The 16,211-nt window shown below is 40.8% G+C and overlaps 1 protein-coding gene across 1 annotated transcript; it reads right to left on the minus strand.

Annotated features, from left to right (window-relative positions):
* Window positions 1-73: 73 nt before the first annotated feature.
* On the minus strand, window positions 74-16,076 carry tulp4b (TUB like protein 4b). The gene is made up of 16 exons (XM_044374246.1): window positions 15,634-16,076; window positions 14,731-15,012; window positions 12,353-12,622; window positions 11,410-11,538; window positions 11,134-11,295; window positions 10,687-10,867; window positions 10,488-10,595; window positions 10,226-10,392; window positions 9,368-9,592; window positions 8,986-9,220; window positions 7,641-7,764; window positions 7,325-7,469; window positions 6,212-6,305; window positions 5,980-6,123; window positions 2,444-5,814; window positions 74-2,081 (listed from the first exon to the last, which is right to left on the minus strand). Exons 2-16 carry the CDS (start codon window positions 14,746-14,748, stop codon window positions 1,965-1,967), a joined length of 5,490 nt encoding a protein of 1,829 aa, XP_044230181.1. The 5' UTR covers window positions 14,749-15,012; window positions 15,634-16,076; the 3' UTR covers window positions 74-1,964.
* Between the last annotated feature and the right edge of the window lie 135 nt (window positions 16,077-16,211).

Below are 16,211 nucleotides of genomic sequence, written 5' to 3' on the forward strand. Positions count from 1 at the left end.
TGTGGTGTGGGATCACTAACATTGCATCAGTGAGTGACAGAGTCAAACTGAAAATGAAACATAACAACAAAAACACTTGGAACAAATTGTTTTTATTACTTTTTGGCCAGCCTATAGGTCCCTGTAAACCTATGGTCACATCATATTTGTTTCCTTCACAAAATAAAGAGAAAAAAAAAGAGGCAACTGACTATTCATTAGGCAGTATTGCTGATAACTGACACACACTGTCGCTGAAGTCTCTGAAGCTGCATTAAATGAAAACTCTCTACATTAAATTCCGTGAAGCCTTTCTGAAAATACTCTCCTTTAAAATAACCTCCTATTAGCAAATGATGAATGTCCAGACATTTATACGTTTGTTTCTTTTGTACATTAGCACCAAATCTACATGAATGTCACTCCTACTAACAATAAATCTAGATAATTTAAATATCTTGTATTAATACCTTTGCAAGTTTGTTCTCATTCTTTTTTTTTCTACAAGTGTAACATCAAAAAACTCTTGGTACCATGTCAAAGCAAAGGTGAAGTACAAAATTACTGAAATTAGCAACATATAAGCACATTTTTCTAAGCATATATTGATGTTAGGTCATTTACTAAATACACACAGTTCAAGCAGCTTTATATTTTCTTTATGCAAGTACAACATCAGTTCTAAGTAGGTAGCATTATTGCACACAAGCTCTATCTATCTAAAGCAGCACTGACTTTCAAAGAGGCAAACTACTGTACTTCACATTCAAATGCAGTTTTTCAAGTAGCATCATAAACATCCGAATGAAAACAACACAGAGTCAGTTTTAAATTAACTGAGAGACCTCTTGACCTCTTGGAAAGTATTCTGTTTGGGGGATGATATCATTTTCTACCATTCTCTACACTAACTTACTTTTGGTGCACATTGACCGACCCTTTTTTTACTATTACTGACAATATGAGCCGTACAGAAGGGAGTCTGAGAAATTAAAAGGGAGGACAGAATTATATAGCTTTGACAAACAAATTGAGGTTAAATTAACACATGAAAACATACTGTCAGATCATAACGGCTCCAACTGAATAATGATCTGCATTACTGTGGCCAAAAAAAATATTTACTATGTTGATTGCACCACTTCATAGAAGTAACATGGATAGAAAATATACAAACTATGATTAATCACACTCAGTGACAGAATCAATACATTCCTCTATTGCATCTTCTGCAATTTTAACATAATGTAAAGTGACAAACAAATCAGATTAGAAATCAAATCATTGCTTTGAACAAATGGTATTTGGATGAAGACAGATACCAATTAAAGGGTATCACAAATATAACGATAACAACCAGTTTGATATTCATAATAAAACCTTATAATTTATCTACTTATTTACTTAAAACTGAACTACAACAGTGCAGTGTTTGTATCAGATATGGTATGGCTTAGTGAAAATGTATTAGCAATTTTGAATGCCACTGTACCTCAAGATATTTGCTGTGTATATTTTTTATAAACCCCACAAATGTACATAAAGTATTTATTAATTTGTAATACATTGAAACAGCTTAATTAGCCAAGATTTCTTTGGCACCACAGGCGGTACTTAAACTCCAGACTACTTTTAAAATTCATTCAAAAATGTAATTTGTTTACCTTTTGTTTATCCTGGGAAGGTTGACATTTCTATTTCACTAAATACAGTAATAATAAATAAAATTAGCTTGAGCATATGAGCTAAAACTTATGAATAAAGTGATAAAGTTTTCATAACCATTCACCTCGACTGACTTAGCCTTCTGAGACTGATTGTACTTTATCTGCATGTGCAAGACCAACTTGAATCATAATTTCCTCTTTAAAACAAAGAGTCACCCCATCACATAAAGTACGTCTTCCTACTTATGCCCCCACATGGAGGGAAGTGACACCAATGCGATTTCTTTTCAGTTAGTACACAACATCAAAATTACTTTTTCACTTAAGCCTTTGAGTCACATTGGCCAAGGAAACAGCAAATGCCTGCACTGCTGAAAAAGGATACTGGAAATCCAAAATATAGGCATTCCCATCAATTCGCCCAAACTGCATCACCTAAAAAAAAAAAACAGAAAGCAAGAAGATACTTTAGAAAGCATGAAACAGCCAACACATCAACACACTTTTTCAATTTAAGAAGTACTGCATTTGTATGAAGTAATCTGTCTATTGAGACAAAAAAACCAAACAAAAAACAAACAAATTGAAGCAGCAGTGGCCGAGTTTTAGTCTCCTCCTAATGATTTTGCCCATTTTTGCCTTTTCTTATCAATAAACCTGATGATGACATCATCCCTGATGTTGTCATCATAATGTCATCATTATTTTCTTAAACTAGACCATTTTCACAAGCTGAGTAGTATTCCTTGTAAACTGAAATTCTCTTAATTGATCAGTATTTCTTATCATCAAATTACCTGTCGTCCATCCAACTCAATCTGAAAATTCTTGGCTGACTCCTGGGTGACTCTTCCTCCAAAGTCAAGCTGGTAGACCTGGGTGGCTTCATTCCACAATGGCTGTTTATTGGCCATAACATAGACAAACCCTTGGCTGCCCAAACTACGGTCCTCTCTTTCGTTTGCCTTGCGGCACTTTATTTCTTCCAGCTCACTAGCCATACGCAGACTGCGCTTGTTCTTCCAGCTCTTCTTGCTGCTCTGGTTCTGGTTCATGAGCTCATCACCACTAATGAACAGCTCCGGCTCACTCTCTGAGCTATCCTGGAACTCATTTGTTGTCCTGCTCATCTTCTTGGTTTTGTTGAGCTGCTCTCTCGGCCCCTTGGGCTTTTTCTTCTCTCTGCTGCCAAGCCTCGGGCTGGAAATGAGAGTGTTGAAGTCAGAAAGTGCACGGCCTTCCTTTCTGGATTTGCCCTCAGAGACAGTGGGCATGTTGGCCTCCTCGGCTCTGCTGTCAAGTCTTTTGCGGCTCTTCTTGTTAAAGCGCTCTGACTCCTGTGGCACAGGGCTTTCATTTAAGGATGATGGCTCTGCAAAGTTGTTGGCAGACTCTGCTAGATCCTCTGTGGCACTTTTGGAAGGTGGTAGTTCGGTAGGTGGTGGAGGAGGGGGCAGAGGGGGTGGTGGAGGTGGTGCAGTTGGAGGGGGTGGGGAGAGAATTGGCTTCTCTAAAATCTGATGAGTTTTAGTAGGAAGGGGAGGTGCCGGAGGGTCTTGCATGGGAGGTGGGCAGGGGTAAGGGTTCCAGGGGTGCAGGTTTACAGGGTGCAGCTGAAGTCCGGCACATGAACTGGCTCCTGGATACATCGGAGGGAGAGGGCAGCAAGCCAAGTTAGCAAGATTCGGGGGGTAGCCTGGTGGCAAAACCAAATTGGGGTCCTGCTGAGCAAAAGGAACTGGACCAACCACATCGTTTGGAGAGCACTGTGGTGGAGGGTTCTGTAAGGTCTGAAGTGGGGGTCCACCGTGACCCACACCTGGAGGAAAAGGCGAGAGCGATATCTGGTAACCTGATGGGAAAGTAAGAGTGCTTGTGCTCGGACTGGATGGAGGTTTAGTCGTGAGGACAAAAGGTAGACGAGTCATGTCCAAGTGCTGACCTTGACTGATGATGAGCGGAGGCGGTTTATGAGGTCCTGGTGGGGGACCTAATATTGTTTGCTCTGGGGTGAGCCAGAACTCCTCTGCGGTGGAGGTGTCCCATTGGTAAGGCGGAGGGCGTTTAACTGTCAAACTGACATCACCGAGAGTCAGCTGGCGTACTGATTTTTCAAGGTGACACTGCTGATTTAAAGTCTCATCTTCGGTAAAAGCAGAGTTAACGTACACTGTTCTGTCCCGGCTGTTATCAACAGCACTCAGCAGACTGTAAGATGACTGGGAGGCCATGGGTGAGGCACTTTTGGAGTGCACAATAATGGTACTGTGATGTGCTCCTTTCCCTGGTGGGAAGTCTTGCCTCACCACCGTGCCACCTGCGATGCCACTACTTGTAGTTCCACCACCACTGACACTGACGCTGGTGCTGCTGCTGTTACTGCTGCACTGTGTGCATGTGTACAATGCAGTGGGCACCCTCTGCTGGTACGTTAGCGCTAATGCACTGTTCATTTTAGCCTTAGTGGGAAGTGTTCTTGAGCTATCCATCATCTGTGGCACTTTGAGTCCCACATCCCTGCGGTCACGGCGTATAGTGGCATGAATCAGACTATTATCGATTCTCTGGGGAGGAGGAAGTGTAGCAGTTACTTGATTTGCTGGATCAGGGTAAGGAGGAGGGTCCCCACTAGGTATTGAGTATCGAGGGACGGAAAGACGACTCAGTGTTGCCGAGCTATACGGAAGCTGAATTTTTTTACTATCAGAAGAAGTGACTTTGAGCGTGGCTGAGCCCCCGATGCCATGGACAGCGTATGCATTCTGGTTGCGAATGAGGCGCCTGCGTGGCCGACAAACCTCCTCCACGTTGCCGCTGCTGTCAAAGGTCGTGATCCTTTCATACCCCAGAGGTGTTGGGTACTGTAAGGTCATTGGGTGAAGCAAGAACTCATCTTTCTTCAGGCAGGGGTCTGGCGCCAGGACGCTTGGGCTGTCACAGTTTGTGACAAGTGTCTGAGGTGCAGCGGCCGCTGTAGCTGCTGCCGCCGCTGCAGACACTACAGTGCCAGGGTATGGAGGAGGAGGATTTACCTTCCTCATCTGAATCTCCACAGACCCATCTGCGTCATTGAAGGAGGGAGGTAAAGTCCGCGGCAGACTTGGCTTCAGAATGTGTCCATGGTCTCCCCTGTCTAGCCCAGGCTCAGTGGTGGGAGGAGGCATTTGGGGCAGAAGATGAATCTGTTGTAAGGAAATGGTTGGATAGCCAGAAGGAGGAGGAGGCAGCGACATCTGCATCTTCAGTTGCTGCTGCATTTGTTGGTGCTGCCTCTGCATCTGTTGATGTTGCTGCTGGATCTGCTGATGCTGCTGCTGGAGCTGCTGCTGCTGCTGCCTCATCTCCTGGATCTGTTGCCGGATTTGCTGCTGCTGCTGCTGCATCTGTTGCTGCTGCTGCTGCATCTGCTCGTGCTGCAGCTGCATCTGTTGCTGTTGCTGCTGGATGTGGTGTTGGTGCTGAAGTTGTTGGCTTGTCACTTGCTGCGGATTTTGTTGCATTTGTTGGTGTTGCTGAACCTGGTGTTGTTGATGTTGCTGCTGCTGTTGATGTTGATGTTGCTGCTGCTGTTGGTGTTGCTGCTGCTGGTGGTGCAGTTGCTGAAGCTGTTGATGTTGCTGCTGCAATTGCTGTTGTTGCTGCTGCTGCGACTGTGACTGATGATGGTGTTGTTGCTGCTGCTGCTGCTGCTGCTGTTGATGATGATGCATCTTCTGCTGCTGCTGCGTCTGCATTTGTTGTGACTGTTTCGACTGCTGTTGGCGAGGCTGCTGGGAATGAGACCTCTGCGGGTGTGGCTGCGGTGGGAGATGGTGAGGTGGAGGTGGAGGAGGAAGAGTACCAGGGAGAAGAGGACCCATCTCCAGCCCATTGAAGATCACCTGACCAGGGTTTGAGTATCTAGCTGGAACTGGATATGGTGTAGCAACAGCATCCTGGCCATGATCAGAAACCGGAACAGATGCTGCCGCCGCCGCAGCTGCTGCCGCTGCAGTGGCTGTAGGGTTGGTGAGGACGTCAAGCTGAATATTCTGATTGGCCAGGAGAGACTGAACCAGGCCGATACTCTGAGTCGGGGACATGGCCTGAGCTGGGCTGTGGATGGGAGCGATGGGAATGTTGACTGTACAGGGAGGATTGTCTCCTGCCACTCCAGATGGCCCCATCACTTCATGAAAACACAGATGAGAATAATGTTAGTGACTTTTAGCACATACAAACATGCAGAATACAGTGAGATTGAGAGCATTGATAATTAATGTAATTACACTCATTTATCAATATTAGTTGTAAGATTCTGAATTGAAAATATTGTACTTTGATTCATTCACACCTGGTAAGTCATCCTCATCTTCACTGAACACATTGGGGTTGAACACAGGCAAGCTCATGAAGTCATGTGAAATCTTTCGCACTTCTGGAAGATAGATTGTCATCTGCCTCGGTTGCAAATGGAGCAAACTGGTCTTATAGATGACTGAAACACAGAAGAGCATTATGGTGACTGTTACATTCATCAGGATTAAAGATTGTTGATGTGTATTTGTAGCTTTTGTGACGTTTACCTGCACCGAGATTGGCAGGGAGGAAAGAAGCAAGTCCAACAATTTTGAACTTTGTCCCCCAGATGTTGGATGTGACTTGAGCAAGGTAATTGTGCTGTGAAGAAGACAAAACAGAAGACAAGAATAAAAATAAGAATTATTAGTGTGCAAAAACAAACAATCAAGGGTTTACCTACGGTTATGGTATTGTGTACTGACAGACAAAACTTATACTAACATAATAAGACAAGATAAGATCTGTTTTTTGTGTGTTTTGTTTTTGACATTTGGTAAGATAGCTTTGTTTCCAGATTCAAAATTCCCAAGAAACCCTTTTGTGTCACTACACTCACATACTTATATAATCCTTTCTTTTTTTTCAATTTTATTTATTTATTTGACATGGAGAATGATCATTAATCAACAAATTAATTGTAACTGTGAACTGTAAATGAGATGAGCCTCAAAGGATCATTTGTATCTGTTGTCCCTGGCCAAATGTTAAAGAGGCAATCTAAAATCTGAATAAAATGTCATCTTGTAAAATTCATGGTACTAGAGCTGCAACGATTAGTCCAAAGAAAGAAAATTAATCTATAACTATTTTGATAATCGATTAATTGTTTCAGTCATTTTTCAACATTCTCTGGCTCCAGCTTCTCAAGCAGGACAATTGACTGTTTTTCCTTGTCATATGTGACTGTAAATTAAATATCTTTGTTTTGGACTGCTAGACAAAACATCACAATGGCCTGTGAGAAATTGTGGATGCCATATGTTTACTACTATTTTTTAAACATTCATTGACTAAATGATTAATCGAGAAAAAAACTGACAGATTAATCAATAAAATAATTGTTACTTGCAGCCCTACATGGTACACAACATAATAAATACACACACATCCACCAATCAAACAATGTCACAACACAATATACTTAACAACAATACATAGTAAGTTAAGTAACATTCAGGGAAAGGTACAGGAAAGGATCAACAAAGACAGACAAAACAATCAACAGGAAGGCAGCAGCTCAGGTAATTATTTAATTGTTTAAAAGTAAAAATAATATGTTGATGGATAAAACAAACCGTTACTGTCAGTTATAGACTTTGTACTGTAGCACGTCGTACCTCTGTGATCCCGTCCATAGAAAACTCTCGACGTGTCAGACTAGGGGACCGAATTGGAGGCTTCTTTGTCGGTAACCGTGGCGATCGTTGGCCTTCCTGATTGGCACGTGAAAGTTTGGGAGATTTTCTTGAATCCATGTTCATTCTTTGAAACAAAGAGGTAAATATCAAATTATCTTTCACATTTTCAGTTCACATTACAGTCGATACTACAGTTATTTTTATGGTATGGTAAAACAGATGCTTGAATAATTAATTTCCAGATCTTTTATATAACGTTCAGTGTTTCTGTCATGTACTGTGAAGTTTGGGTGACCTGTTTCCTCGGGATAACTTTGGTGACTTCTTCCCAACCCACTCATCGCTCAACTCAATGTCACTGGAGTCAGAGCAGTTACAGCTGTCAGTATATGAGATCATGGGATTCACACACACCTCCTCTGCAAAAAAAACCAAAACAATAACGGCGAGTTTAACTCATACACACTAATATGGTTATAACATAATAAGCAAGTAAATGTTTTTTGGGATTATAGGCCAAATCAAACCCACATGCAGCCAGGTTATGACGCAGGCTATTCCAGTATCATGCCTCAGACCATGTTGCGTCAGAGAATAGCAGTCATCACCAGAGTCTATATTTGTTCTCACTCAAGGTGAACAGTGGGCACACAGCATGAATATATGCGGTTATTTTAAAGTGAAGCACATGTTTAAAGAGATGAAACAGGTGCTAATTTCATTCGAAGAAGACAAGGAACATTATTTATGACCTTTGGGCAGGTCTGTTTGTCCATTATGAGTGTCTCAAGTCTACTGGTATTCTCATAAGTACTTCTTGCTTCAGTTGTAAGCATTATTTTAAAAGTTCAAAATCCATTTAGCCTCTTTTAATGGTGTCATTTTGGGAAATTTGCCTATTTGCTTTCTTGCAGAGTTAGATGAGAAGAACAGTACCACTCTAAGGTCTGTGCATTAGCTTGAGCTAGAGCTTAGCTTAGCATAAAGACTAAAATCAGGGGGGAAACAGTTAAGACAAGACACAAAGACAGCAAAATAAAAAATACATTTTCCATGTTCATGTCACTGTGTTTAACTGTCCAGTTGTCTCTTGGTTCCTGACAAATATAGTCAGAAAATTATTTTTGAGTATTTATATATTTAAATTCCGCTTTGGTTGCCAGGAAACCAGCAGGAGCTCCAGGAGATCGCTTGCCAAGAAACAGGTCACACAAATAACTCCCTGTAAAACCACGATTTGATGTTTTTTACATTTAGATTTGTGTAAAATAAGATACAAAATGTTAGTTTTCAAGACTTAGATGTGCTGGTTTGTTTGGTTTTTTTTTAAATTCTAGCTTCATATTTAGTGTACAAACGAGGGGTATCAATCTTCTTGTCTAACTCTTGGCAAGAAAGTGAATGAGCATATATTCTAAAATGTCAAATTACTCCTTCAAAAAGACAATTTACCCAATTTACTCAATTTTTACACACCCCTTGTGCCATCTAGCCATGCAGATAGTTTTAGTTTTATGAGCTGTGGTTGCCTCTGAAACTTCTGCCTTCACTCCAGTACAATAGAGATGAATGTAATTTCATTTGTGGTTAGTCTGGATAAACCACAGGTTGTTTGGTGAACAGTTAGAGTCTAAACCCACCTGCTTTGCTGTCTGTTTTTGGATCCATAATGACAAACTCAGGCCGTAGTTTACTGATGCGTCTTCCTTTGAGAATAGGCACCAGTCCTCCTAAATATTCTAAGTAGAGAGTGTAGCAGGGACCGCCTGCCTCAGGGCTGTCCTCCGCCCGTTTCATGGTGCAGTGGAGCCTCTCATTCCCAGCTGTGGGATAGCTGACAAAGTCACGGATGTTGTTGGGGTCAGGAATTGGGGGCTAGAACAAAGAGAGGAAAGGGCTGTAAGGTTGCTGGACACTCAAATGAAAACATGTCAAAGTCAGCAGTTTTATATTATCACAGTGCAACGCAAGTCAAGAAGTTGTGTCTGTGACTGAGGGGGGATTAAGCAGGGATCAGTGCACCTTGATGGTGGGTATGAAAGCAGTGGTCACATAAGAGCAGAGCAGCGAGGGCATGTTCAGTTTCCCCACATCTTTCTCCTCTCGCAGGGCGCTGGCGATGCCCTGCTGGCATAAGAGTTGGAGGCTGGCCACCCTATGCTCCACACGCACCACATACAGCGCTGGCCCACATGCGAGGAACAAACGAGAGTCTCTGTGACCCCAACAGATGGTGGTGATGGGCCTCTGAAAAACAGCCAGTCACAAGAACAGAACACTGGATTCTCAGTCGGTTGTTGTTTGTTCTGTTATTATTCACCTTCTTTATTCAAGCTCTCAATTATGAAGTGTTTTAGTTTGGAAAATATGCAATAGATGATATAAAGTTTATCACTCATTACTGAACTGACAAAAATACATCCAATCTGCTATGGTGCCACTCCTTGTCTCTGCAAAATTGCTTTAAAGCTTGAATAATGTATTAGAAAGATTAACATTTGTGGGACATTTCTAGCCAAATTGCTTTAGAGTATTTAATGGTACCCACTTCATAACCACAAGTGCATTTTAAGTATGGGTGACTATGGTGGGACCCAAACCTCCAACACTGAGTGTTAAAGCTGTGCTAGGGCTGAACAATATAATAGATAGATAGATAGATAGATAGATAGATAGATAGATAGATAGATAGATAGATAGATAGATAGATAGATAGATAGATAGATTTACTTTTTGGATAATCTACTTCTTGTAATCATATCACAATTTAATACACAATTTAATTGTCTTATTTAACTGTATTATTATTAGTATCAGAGGAAAGTCTTTATCTAATCTTGCCCAGAGAGACATCTGTCTCTCAGTTTATATAGGACTGACCTGTGCCGGTGTTTCCAAAGTGTAGATGTGTTCTCCTTGGACATTATAGAACTTAACAAGGGCGTTCCTCATGATGGACCCGCAGGCAGCGTCGACAGGTAGCCCGTGTCTCTCCATGCCGGCTACAGCCAGGAGGTCTCCCTGGGAGCACCACTGGGCCTCAACATCTGTGGAGTGAAGAAGTATGAAAACCATATCTGTCATGGGTCATATGATCAACACAATCATTTATGACAAATGTTATTTAAGTCTGAATTCATACCTTTCAGCCCTGAGCGAATTATGGCAGGAGACAGGTCGTCATAGTTGTTCATTAAACTGATATCTCCTGATAAGAAGGTGACTGTCAACAAAGGCTTGACTCTCCGCACTTGAAAGAATAAAGAAAAATACACACATAAGCTTTCCCCAGCCAACACATTTAATTTAGTTGTATGAGCAGCAAGGAAATAAGTTTGTACCTAAAGGCAGAATACTGTCATCAGAGTCTGTGTCACTTTCTGTGCTGTCCTCGACCAGGAAATCAGGGCAGTTCCAGGACATACTCACGATCCCATCAGACTCGTGTAGCAGAACATGGGCAAGCATCCGTCCATGACAGTCCATCACGATCACTTGACCATCTGCTGTACCAAATAAGACCTGAGGGGGCATTGTACATTAAAAATTAATTCATGACATGATGAAAATACTCTGGAGCGTCATATATCTGACCTAAAAGCCATTTACAGTTTTATCTTGTATATCAAGCAGCGTTAACAACATTAGAAGCAAGAGGAAAATTATTTCACCCCACATCTAAACATTTTATGACGCAGATTAAATAACATTTTTAATGCAGAGCTGAATGAGTTCTTATGGTTCAAAGAGCCATTCATTTACAGGAAGTTCAACTAGACAATGCCTACCTGTTGATCATCAGGTGTCCAGATGCCACAGGTGATTTGACTCTCTAGGTTAATCTCGGAGGACCAGTGTCTTTGTCCGCTGACGGAGCCAACCAACACAAAGCCATCTCTGTACGCGATGAGGGCTTGAGTGCCATCATGTGACCAAGTAAAGTCACTCACCTGGAGGAGAGAAGTGTTCACCTTCAAGATAACTGAGTATTCATAAACGACACTGCAATCAAAATACAGTCACATCTGCTAAGTTTCTAGGTAATAGTGGAAAGAAGTGTCTACCTGGGCTCCTCTGTCATTCACTAACTCCACAGACCATCTTCCTTCATACTGGATCCAAACAAAAATACCTCCTTCCATATCACATGTAGCGAGCTTCTGAAAGGGTTCATTCCAGCGCACCAAGACAACCTGCAAAGGCCCAAAAAAACTCACTATTTTTCTCAAACACAGGTGGCTCTCTGCACCAAAGAACATTCATGATTAATATCCAGTATGAGCACAATGCTAAAAAAAAAGAGGCTGATTTAAAAGTCCACTGCAGTTGGAAGGAAAGCAAGCAGACAGAGACAAAGACTAACAATGTCAGACCATCAATTCACATGCACACACTGTCCTGTTTTCTTTATATATACACGCATATAGCACCTACAGTTTGTATGCTGTTATTAAAATAGACATAAATGTTCATACTATCTGAATCTCTAAATTGAATGTCTTTGATAGAGTTAATATTTTTTCATAATGCATGTCTAGACAGCCTATTACTGTGAATATGATGCACATTTAATACATCTGAATTTATTTTTTATAAATATCTCATTCCTGTCACCTAATTTACACTGCATATATAACTATCTGCATATATTCTTTATACTATATTCTAATGCTGTATGCATATTTTCTGTTGTGCAATTTAGTTCAATGGTATGCCAGATTTTCAAATTTTTTCTATGATATTCCTGCTTTTGTGTACATATTGCAATTGTTGGCTGCATTTATCTTTTACCTTTATTTGCTTTACTGTTATTTATATTCTAATCTCATGAGTTTTCCTTGTACTTGGTGGGTTAGATGTAAATATGTGTCAGTTTTATCAGTCTGAAAGTGTTCTAAAAAAGATTACATGAAGAAAGAGAGAGAGAGACAGAAAGGGAACATCTTTGTCAAATTGCTCTTTATGTGTTGCAAAAAAAAAGTGATATTGATGAAGTCAAGACCCCACCTCACTGTTGTGTCCGCGCAGGTTAAAATTGATTCTCTGAGGTGTACTTCTGTCCCTCCTGCAGTGACTAGATGTAAACGTCACCCCAACAACTCCTCTCCCATTCCCCGTGGCGAGCCAGCCCTCCTCGTAGTACCGTCTCCGGCACACCGGCTTGTCCTTCTCACTCTTGGGGACCCGGCCTTTCCATGAGAGGCAGAGGATGTTGGAGTCGCTGCAGAGGATGGGACCATGTTCCACGGCAGCCAACATCCCTACTGAGTGACCAGGCTGGTGGGCAAAGGAGAGGAAGAGGCAAGTTAAAAATACTCTTTTTTTGACCTTATAATAAGAATAAAAACAATGTACATTATTCATTTGTGTGGGTTTGTGACCTTACATTTACTTCAAAAAGGCTTTTCATTTTTCATTTTTCTGAGCAGCTTAAGGACTTAAGGACAATCTTCCCATCTGCTGAGGAAGATTGTGTGATATGATTGAAAGCTCAAGAACAGCTACTAGATGGACCCTGGGGTGAGATTGTTCTATCAAATAGTGTTTCCAAGGTAGGGAATGAACATTCAAACTCAACATTTAAGCCAACATGAATGAGAAGATCTAAAAAAAAATTTAAATAGTTTGAACATCTACTGTTACATGACAACTGAAGATTGTGTGTTGTGATCGAAAGCTCCAGAACAGCTGAAACCAGGGGCTCATTTGTTTGAGATTCTCTGTCCAAATGAGCTTCATTTGAGTGTAAAGAGCTTACAACAGTGAATCAGTAAATCTGCCCTTACACCAGTAAAATCACCATGACTGCTGTCATAGTGTTCGAGCAGTTGTTCCATTATTCAGTGTCTATGGAGCAGCTCCAGGATTTGTCTACAGATGACGTCATCACTACAGTCTGTCTTTTATTTGTTCAGATTCACAAACTAAAACTGAGAGGATTAAATAGTAGATAAAATGTTTGATTTCCGTTTTGGGGTAAATTTACCCTTTAAAGGACCAATTTGTAGGATTTGGTGGCATCTAGCAGTGATAGCTGATAACCCCTCGTCCTCAAACCTCCCCTTTCAAGAATGTAGGAGAACCTACAGTGGCCGCGAAATTTGCAAAAAATGCAAAAATCCTTCTCTAGAGCCAGTGTTTGGTTTGTCCATTCTGGGCTACTGTAGAATCAGAAGAAGAAGAGAACCCGTTACCTATGTAGATATAAAGGGCTCATTCTAAGGTGACGAAAGTACAACAATTCTCATTTTCAGGTGATTATACACTAATTAAAACATACTTATGGATATTATATTCCATTTCTGCCAATAGATCCCCCTAAATATTACAGACTGGTCCTTTAAAGGCAAATTCTTTGTCTGTAGCATATTAATGTATGTTGGCTTTGTTCACTTAGGCCAGTTATATCTCAGATTGAGTGCATTAATTTCCAACCTTGTCCAAAAAAAAGAAAAAAACCCTTGAAAAATGAACCGACAGCTCACATGAATATTTTGAAGTGGAAGATTTGTCCTGGGTATTCACCCAGGACAAACCTAGAATTAAAAGTTTGTTTTTATTGGCAATTTTGAAATTTTAGCATTAGTATTATAGGTAAAATATTACAGTTGGTTGTTTGTCAGACTATTTCTTCTATCTAACAATGTTAGAGCCTCTCAGGGAAAACACGACTCCAACAAAGTCTTATTCGGTTGTCTTTTACTATGAGATACAGAAGCACAGTAATCCCAATTACCACTACAGATGCAGTGTTACAGTGTTAACATGTCGGTTCAGTTATGTGTACATGTGTGACAACATATGTATTAAAAAGGGAAGGGGGCCCACCAAAGCTGTATATGTATGGGGTCCAGATTTTTGTGCTACGCCACTGTAGAAGCTGCAAAATCTTCTACTGTAAGGGTGTATCCGCTTACAAGTCAAATCCTTTAACCCTTTAACATTTAGCTATTTTATTTCCCCTTAAGCAGCTTTAACGTTCATTCCACTGTCTGATAGTATCACATATTCTCTATATCTTTGTTCCAGCTCTTCATCGAAGCTACATGATGTTTACACTGAGTGATGTAGTCAATCCCAGGACTCCATGTTTTTATGGCTGCACCATTACATCAAATAATAATGTGCTACATAGCTTGTGCATAATTGTACACACATTTTCTTGGTATCTTCAGAAACCTTGGGATCTATTCTACAATTTAAACTCAAATACTGAAAATCTGATTAAGGTTTGGCTGCACAGCTTGAGCTTACTCTCTGGCTCGCTGACGAGTGAGTGAGGTTTAAGAGAAGATTGTATAATATATAATAATATTTCATAAAATGGACAAACAACCTAGAAAATTGCATCAAGATTCATTTCTGATATCATCAAATCAACATACCTCATAGTTCCTGGACATGATGAGTTAAAATTCCTCTATTGAAGGTGTCCATATTTCCATTCAGATAGATGATGCACTGATGGTTAATGGCTGCTCTGCTCTTTGTGCTTACAATATAATATACTGGGAGGTAACATGCATCATACAGCAATGTCCAGCACTGTATTCATTCAATCAAGCAGCTCTGCACTCCAGAGTTTGTAGTGAAATGATCTGAAGCTTCTTTGATGCCAGTAGCCCATCCCATGTCTTCCTGATGTGGCTCTGAAGAGTTGTGCAATCCTGTTGCAATGGAGGGGGGAAGAAAAGACGAATAAAAAAAAATACACACACACCGTTATTCAACAGGCAATCTAAGAGAGGAAGATGGCTCTTGCTTAAAATAGCCGCGTTGTCATTCAGTGCATCAACCTTGAAAATCACAGTTTTTCTCAGTCTCTATGCAACAGCAACACTGCATTGGAGATCAGGGCACTCGCAGTCTCCATGGGTACTGATACTGTCCGTTCTTCCTATTTTACGTCAAACACCAGAGCAGCAGCCAGACAAGGATGTGAACTCAAATATTCCAATTTCTATATTTAATAGACCTTTAATGTATTTTAATGCAGACAGTAAGAATAAAACAGTACTGTTTCAATAGAAAAACATTGGTTAAAGATAATAACTGGTCTATTGCTTTGAAGGATGTAGATTAACAGCAGTAAAAGAGCCATCATCTGCTCTGTAAAGAATTCACTACATAACAGCAAATGTATTTCTCATTCAAAGGCGTCTTATATATGACCGCATGCAGCAGTCTGACTGACACAATGCTGACGAGACGAATAAACTGCGGTGTAAAATAAAGAAGTGCTTTCATCAAGGTGGTTTTCTATGGAAACATAATGCAGTTGTACGTACCTGACACCGCTTTTCTAACGTTAGTCCAGAGGCAGTCGGCGCACAGTGCGGTGCTGTCGCCAGGCGCTTTTCCGCTGGCGCACTTTGGGGTTGTGGCTTTTACAGCGGGTTGCCATGAGGCAGGTAGCACGGAAAATAGACCCTGAATTTCAAGTCCACATAAAAAGGCAAGCAACCAACACACATGATAAGCCTTTCAAGAAATTCCTGGCGGTAATTGTTTGCAATTTAACCAAATTTTAATACAGGCTGACATGGAGTCGAGCGCATTGGCTGATATAATCAATACCAGACTTATTGCTGCACCTCAAACGGGGGTTTCATTCATAATGGCAACTTCATACGACGCACCCCATCTTTGTAATGCAAGTTGAAGTGACATTCTTGACACAAGACCTTGATGTGATGAATGTGCTGGTTACCACCTTCCTGTCATGGTGTTAAGTATTATTAAGGTAATTGATTTTAGCGCATGGATCCTCTATTTAACATATCAGTCTTTGGATGACAGCATTATATCAATAGATTTTGAATGGATAATGATTCTCTAATGTGTTTCATTTGTGCACAAAAGCACA

The sequence above is a fragment of the Thunnus albacares genome, chromosome 15, assembly GCF_914725855.1.
Source record: "Thunnus albacares chromosome 15, fThuAlb1.1, whole genome shotgun sequence".
Classification (NCBI taxonomy): domain Eukaryota; kingdom Metazoa; phylum Chordata; class Actinopteri; order Scombriformes; family Scombridae; genus Thunnus; species Thunnus albacares.

Bases quoted from the DNA above. Each gene is read 5' to 3' on its own strand.
- tulp4b (XM_044374246.1), bottom strand. The intron at 10,393-10,487 runs GTATGAATTCAG...TTCACTCCACAG, and splicing joins AATTCGCTCAGGGCTGAAAG to ATGTTGAGGCCCAGTGGTGC. The intron at 7,470-7,640 runs GTCACCCAAACT...TTTGTTTCAAAG, and splicing joins AAGTTATCCCGAGGAAACAG to AATGAACATGGATTCAAGAA.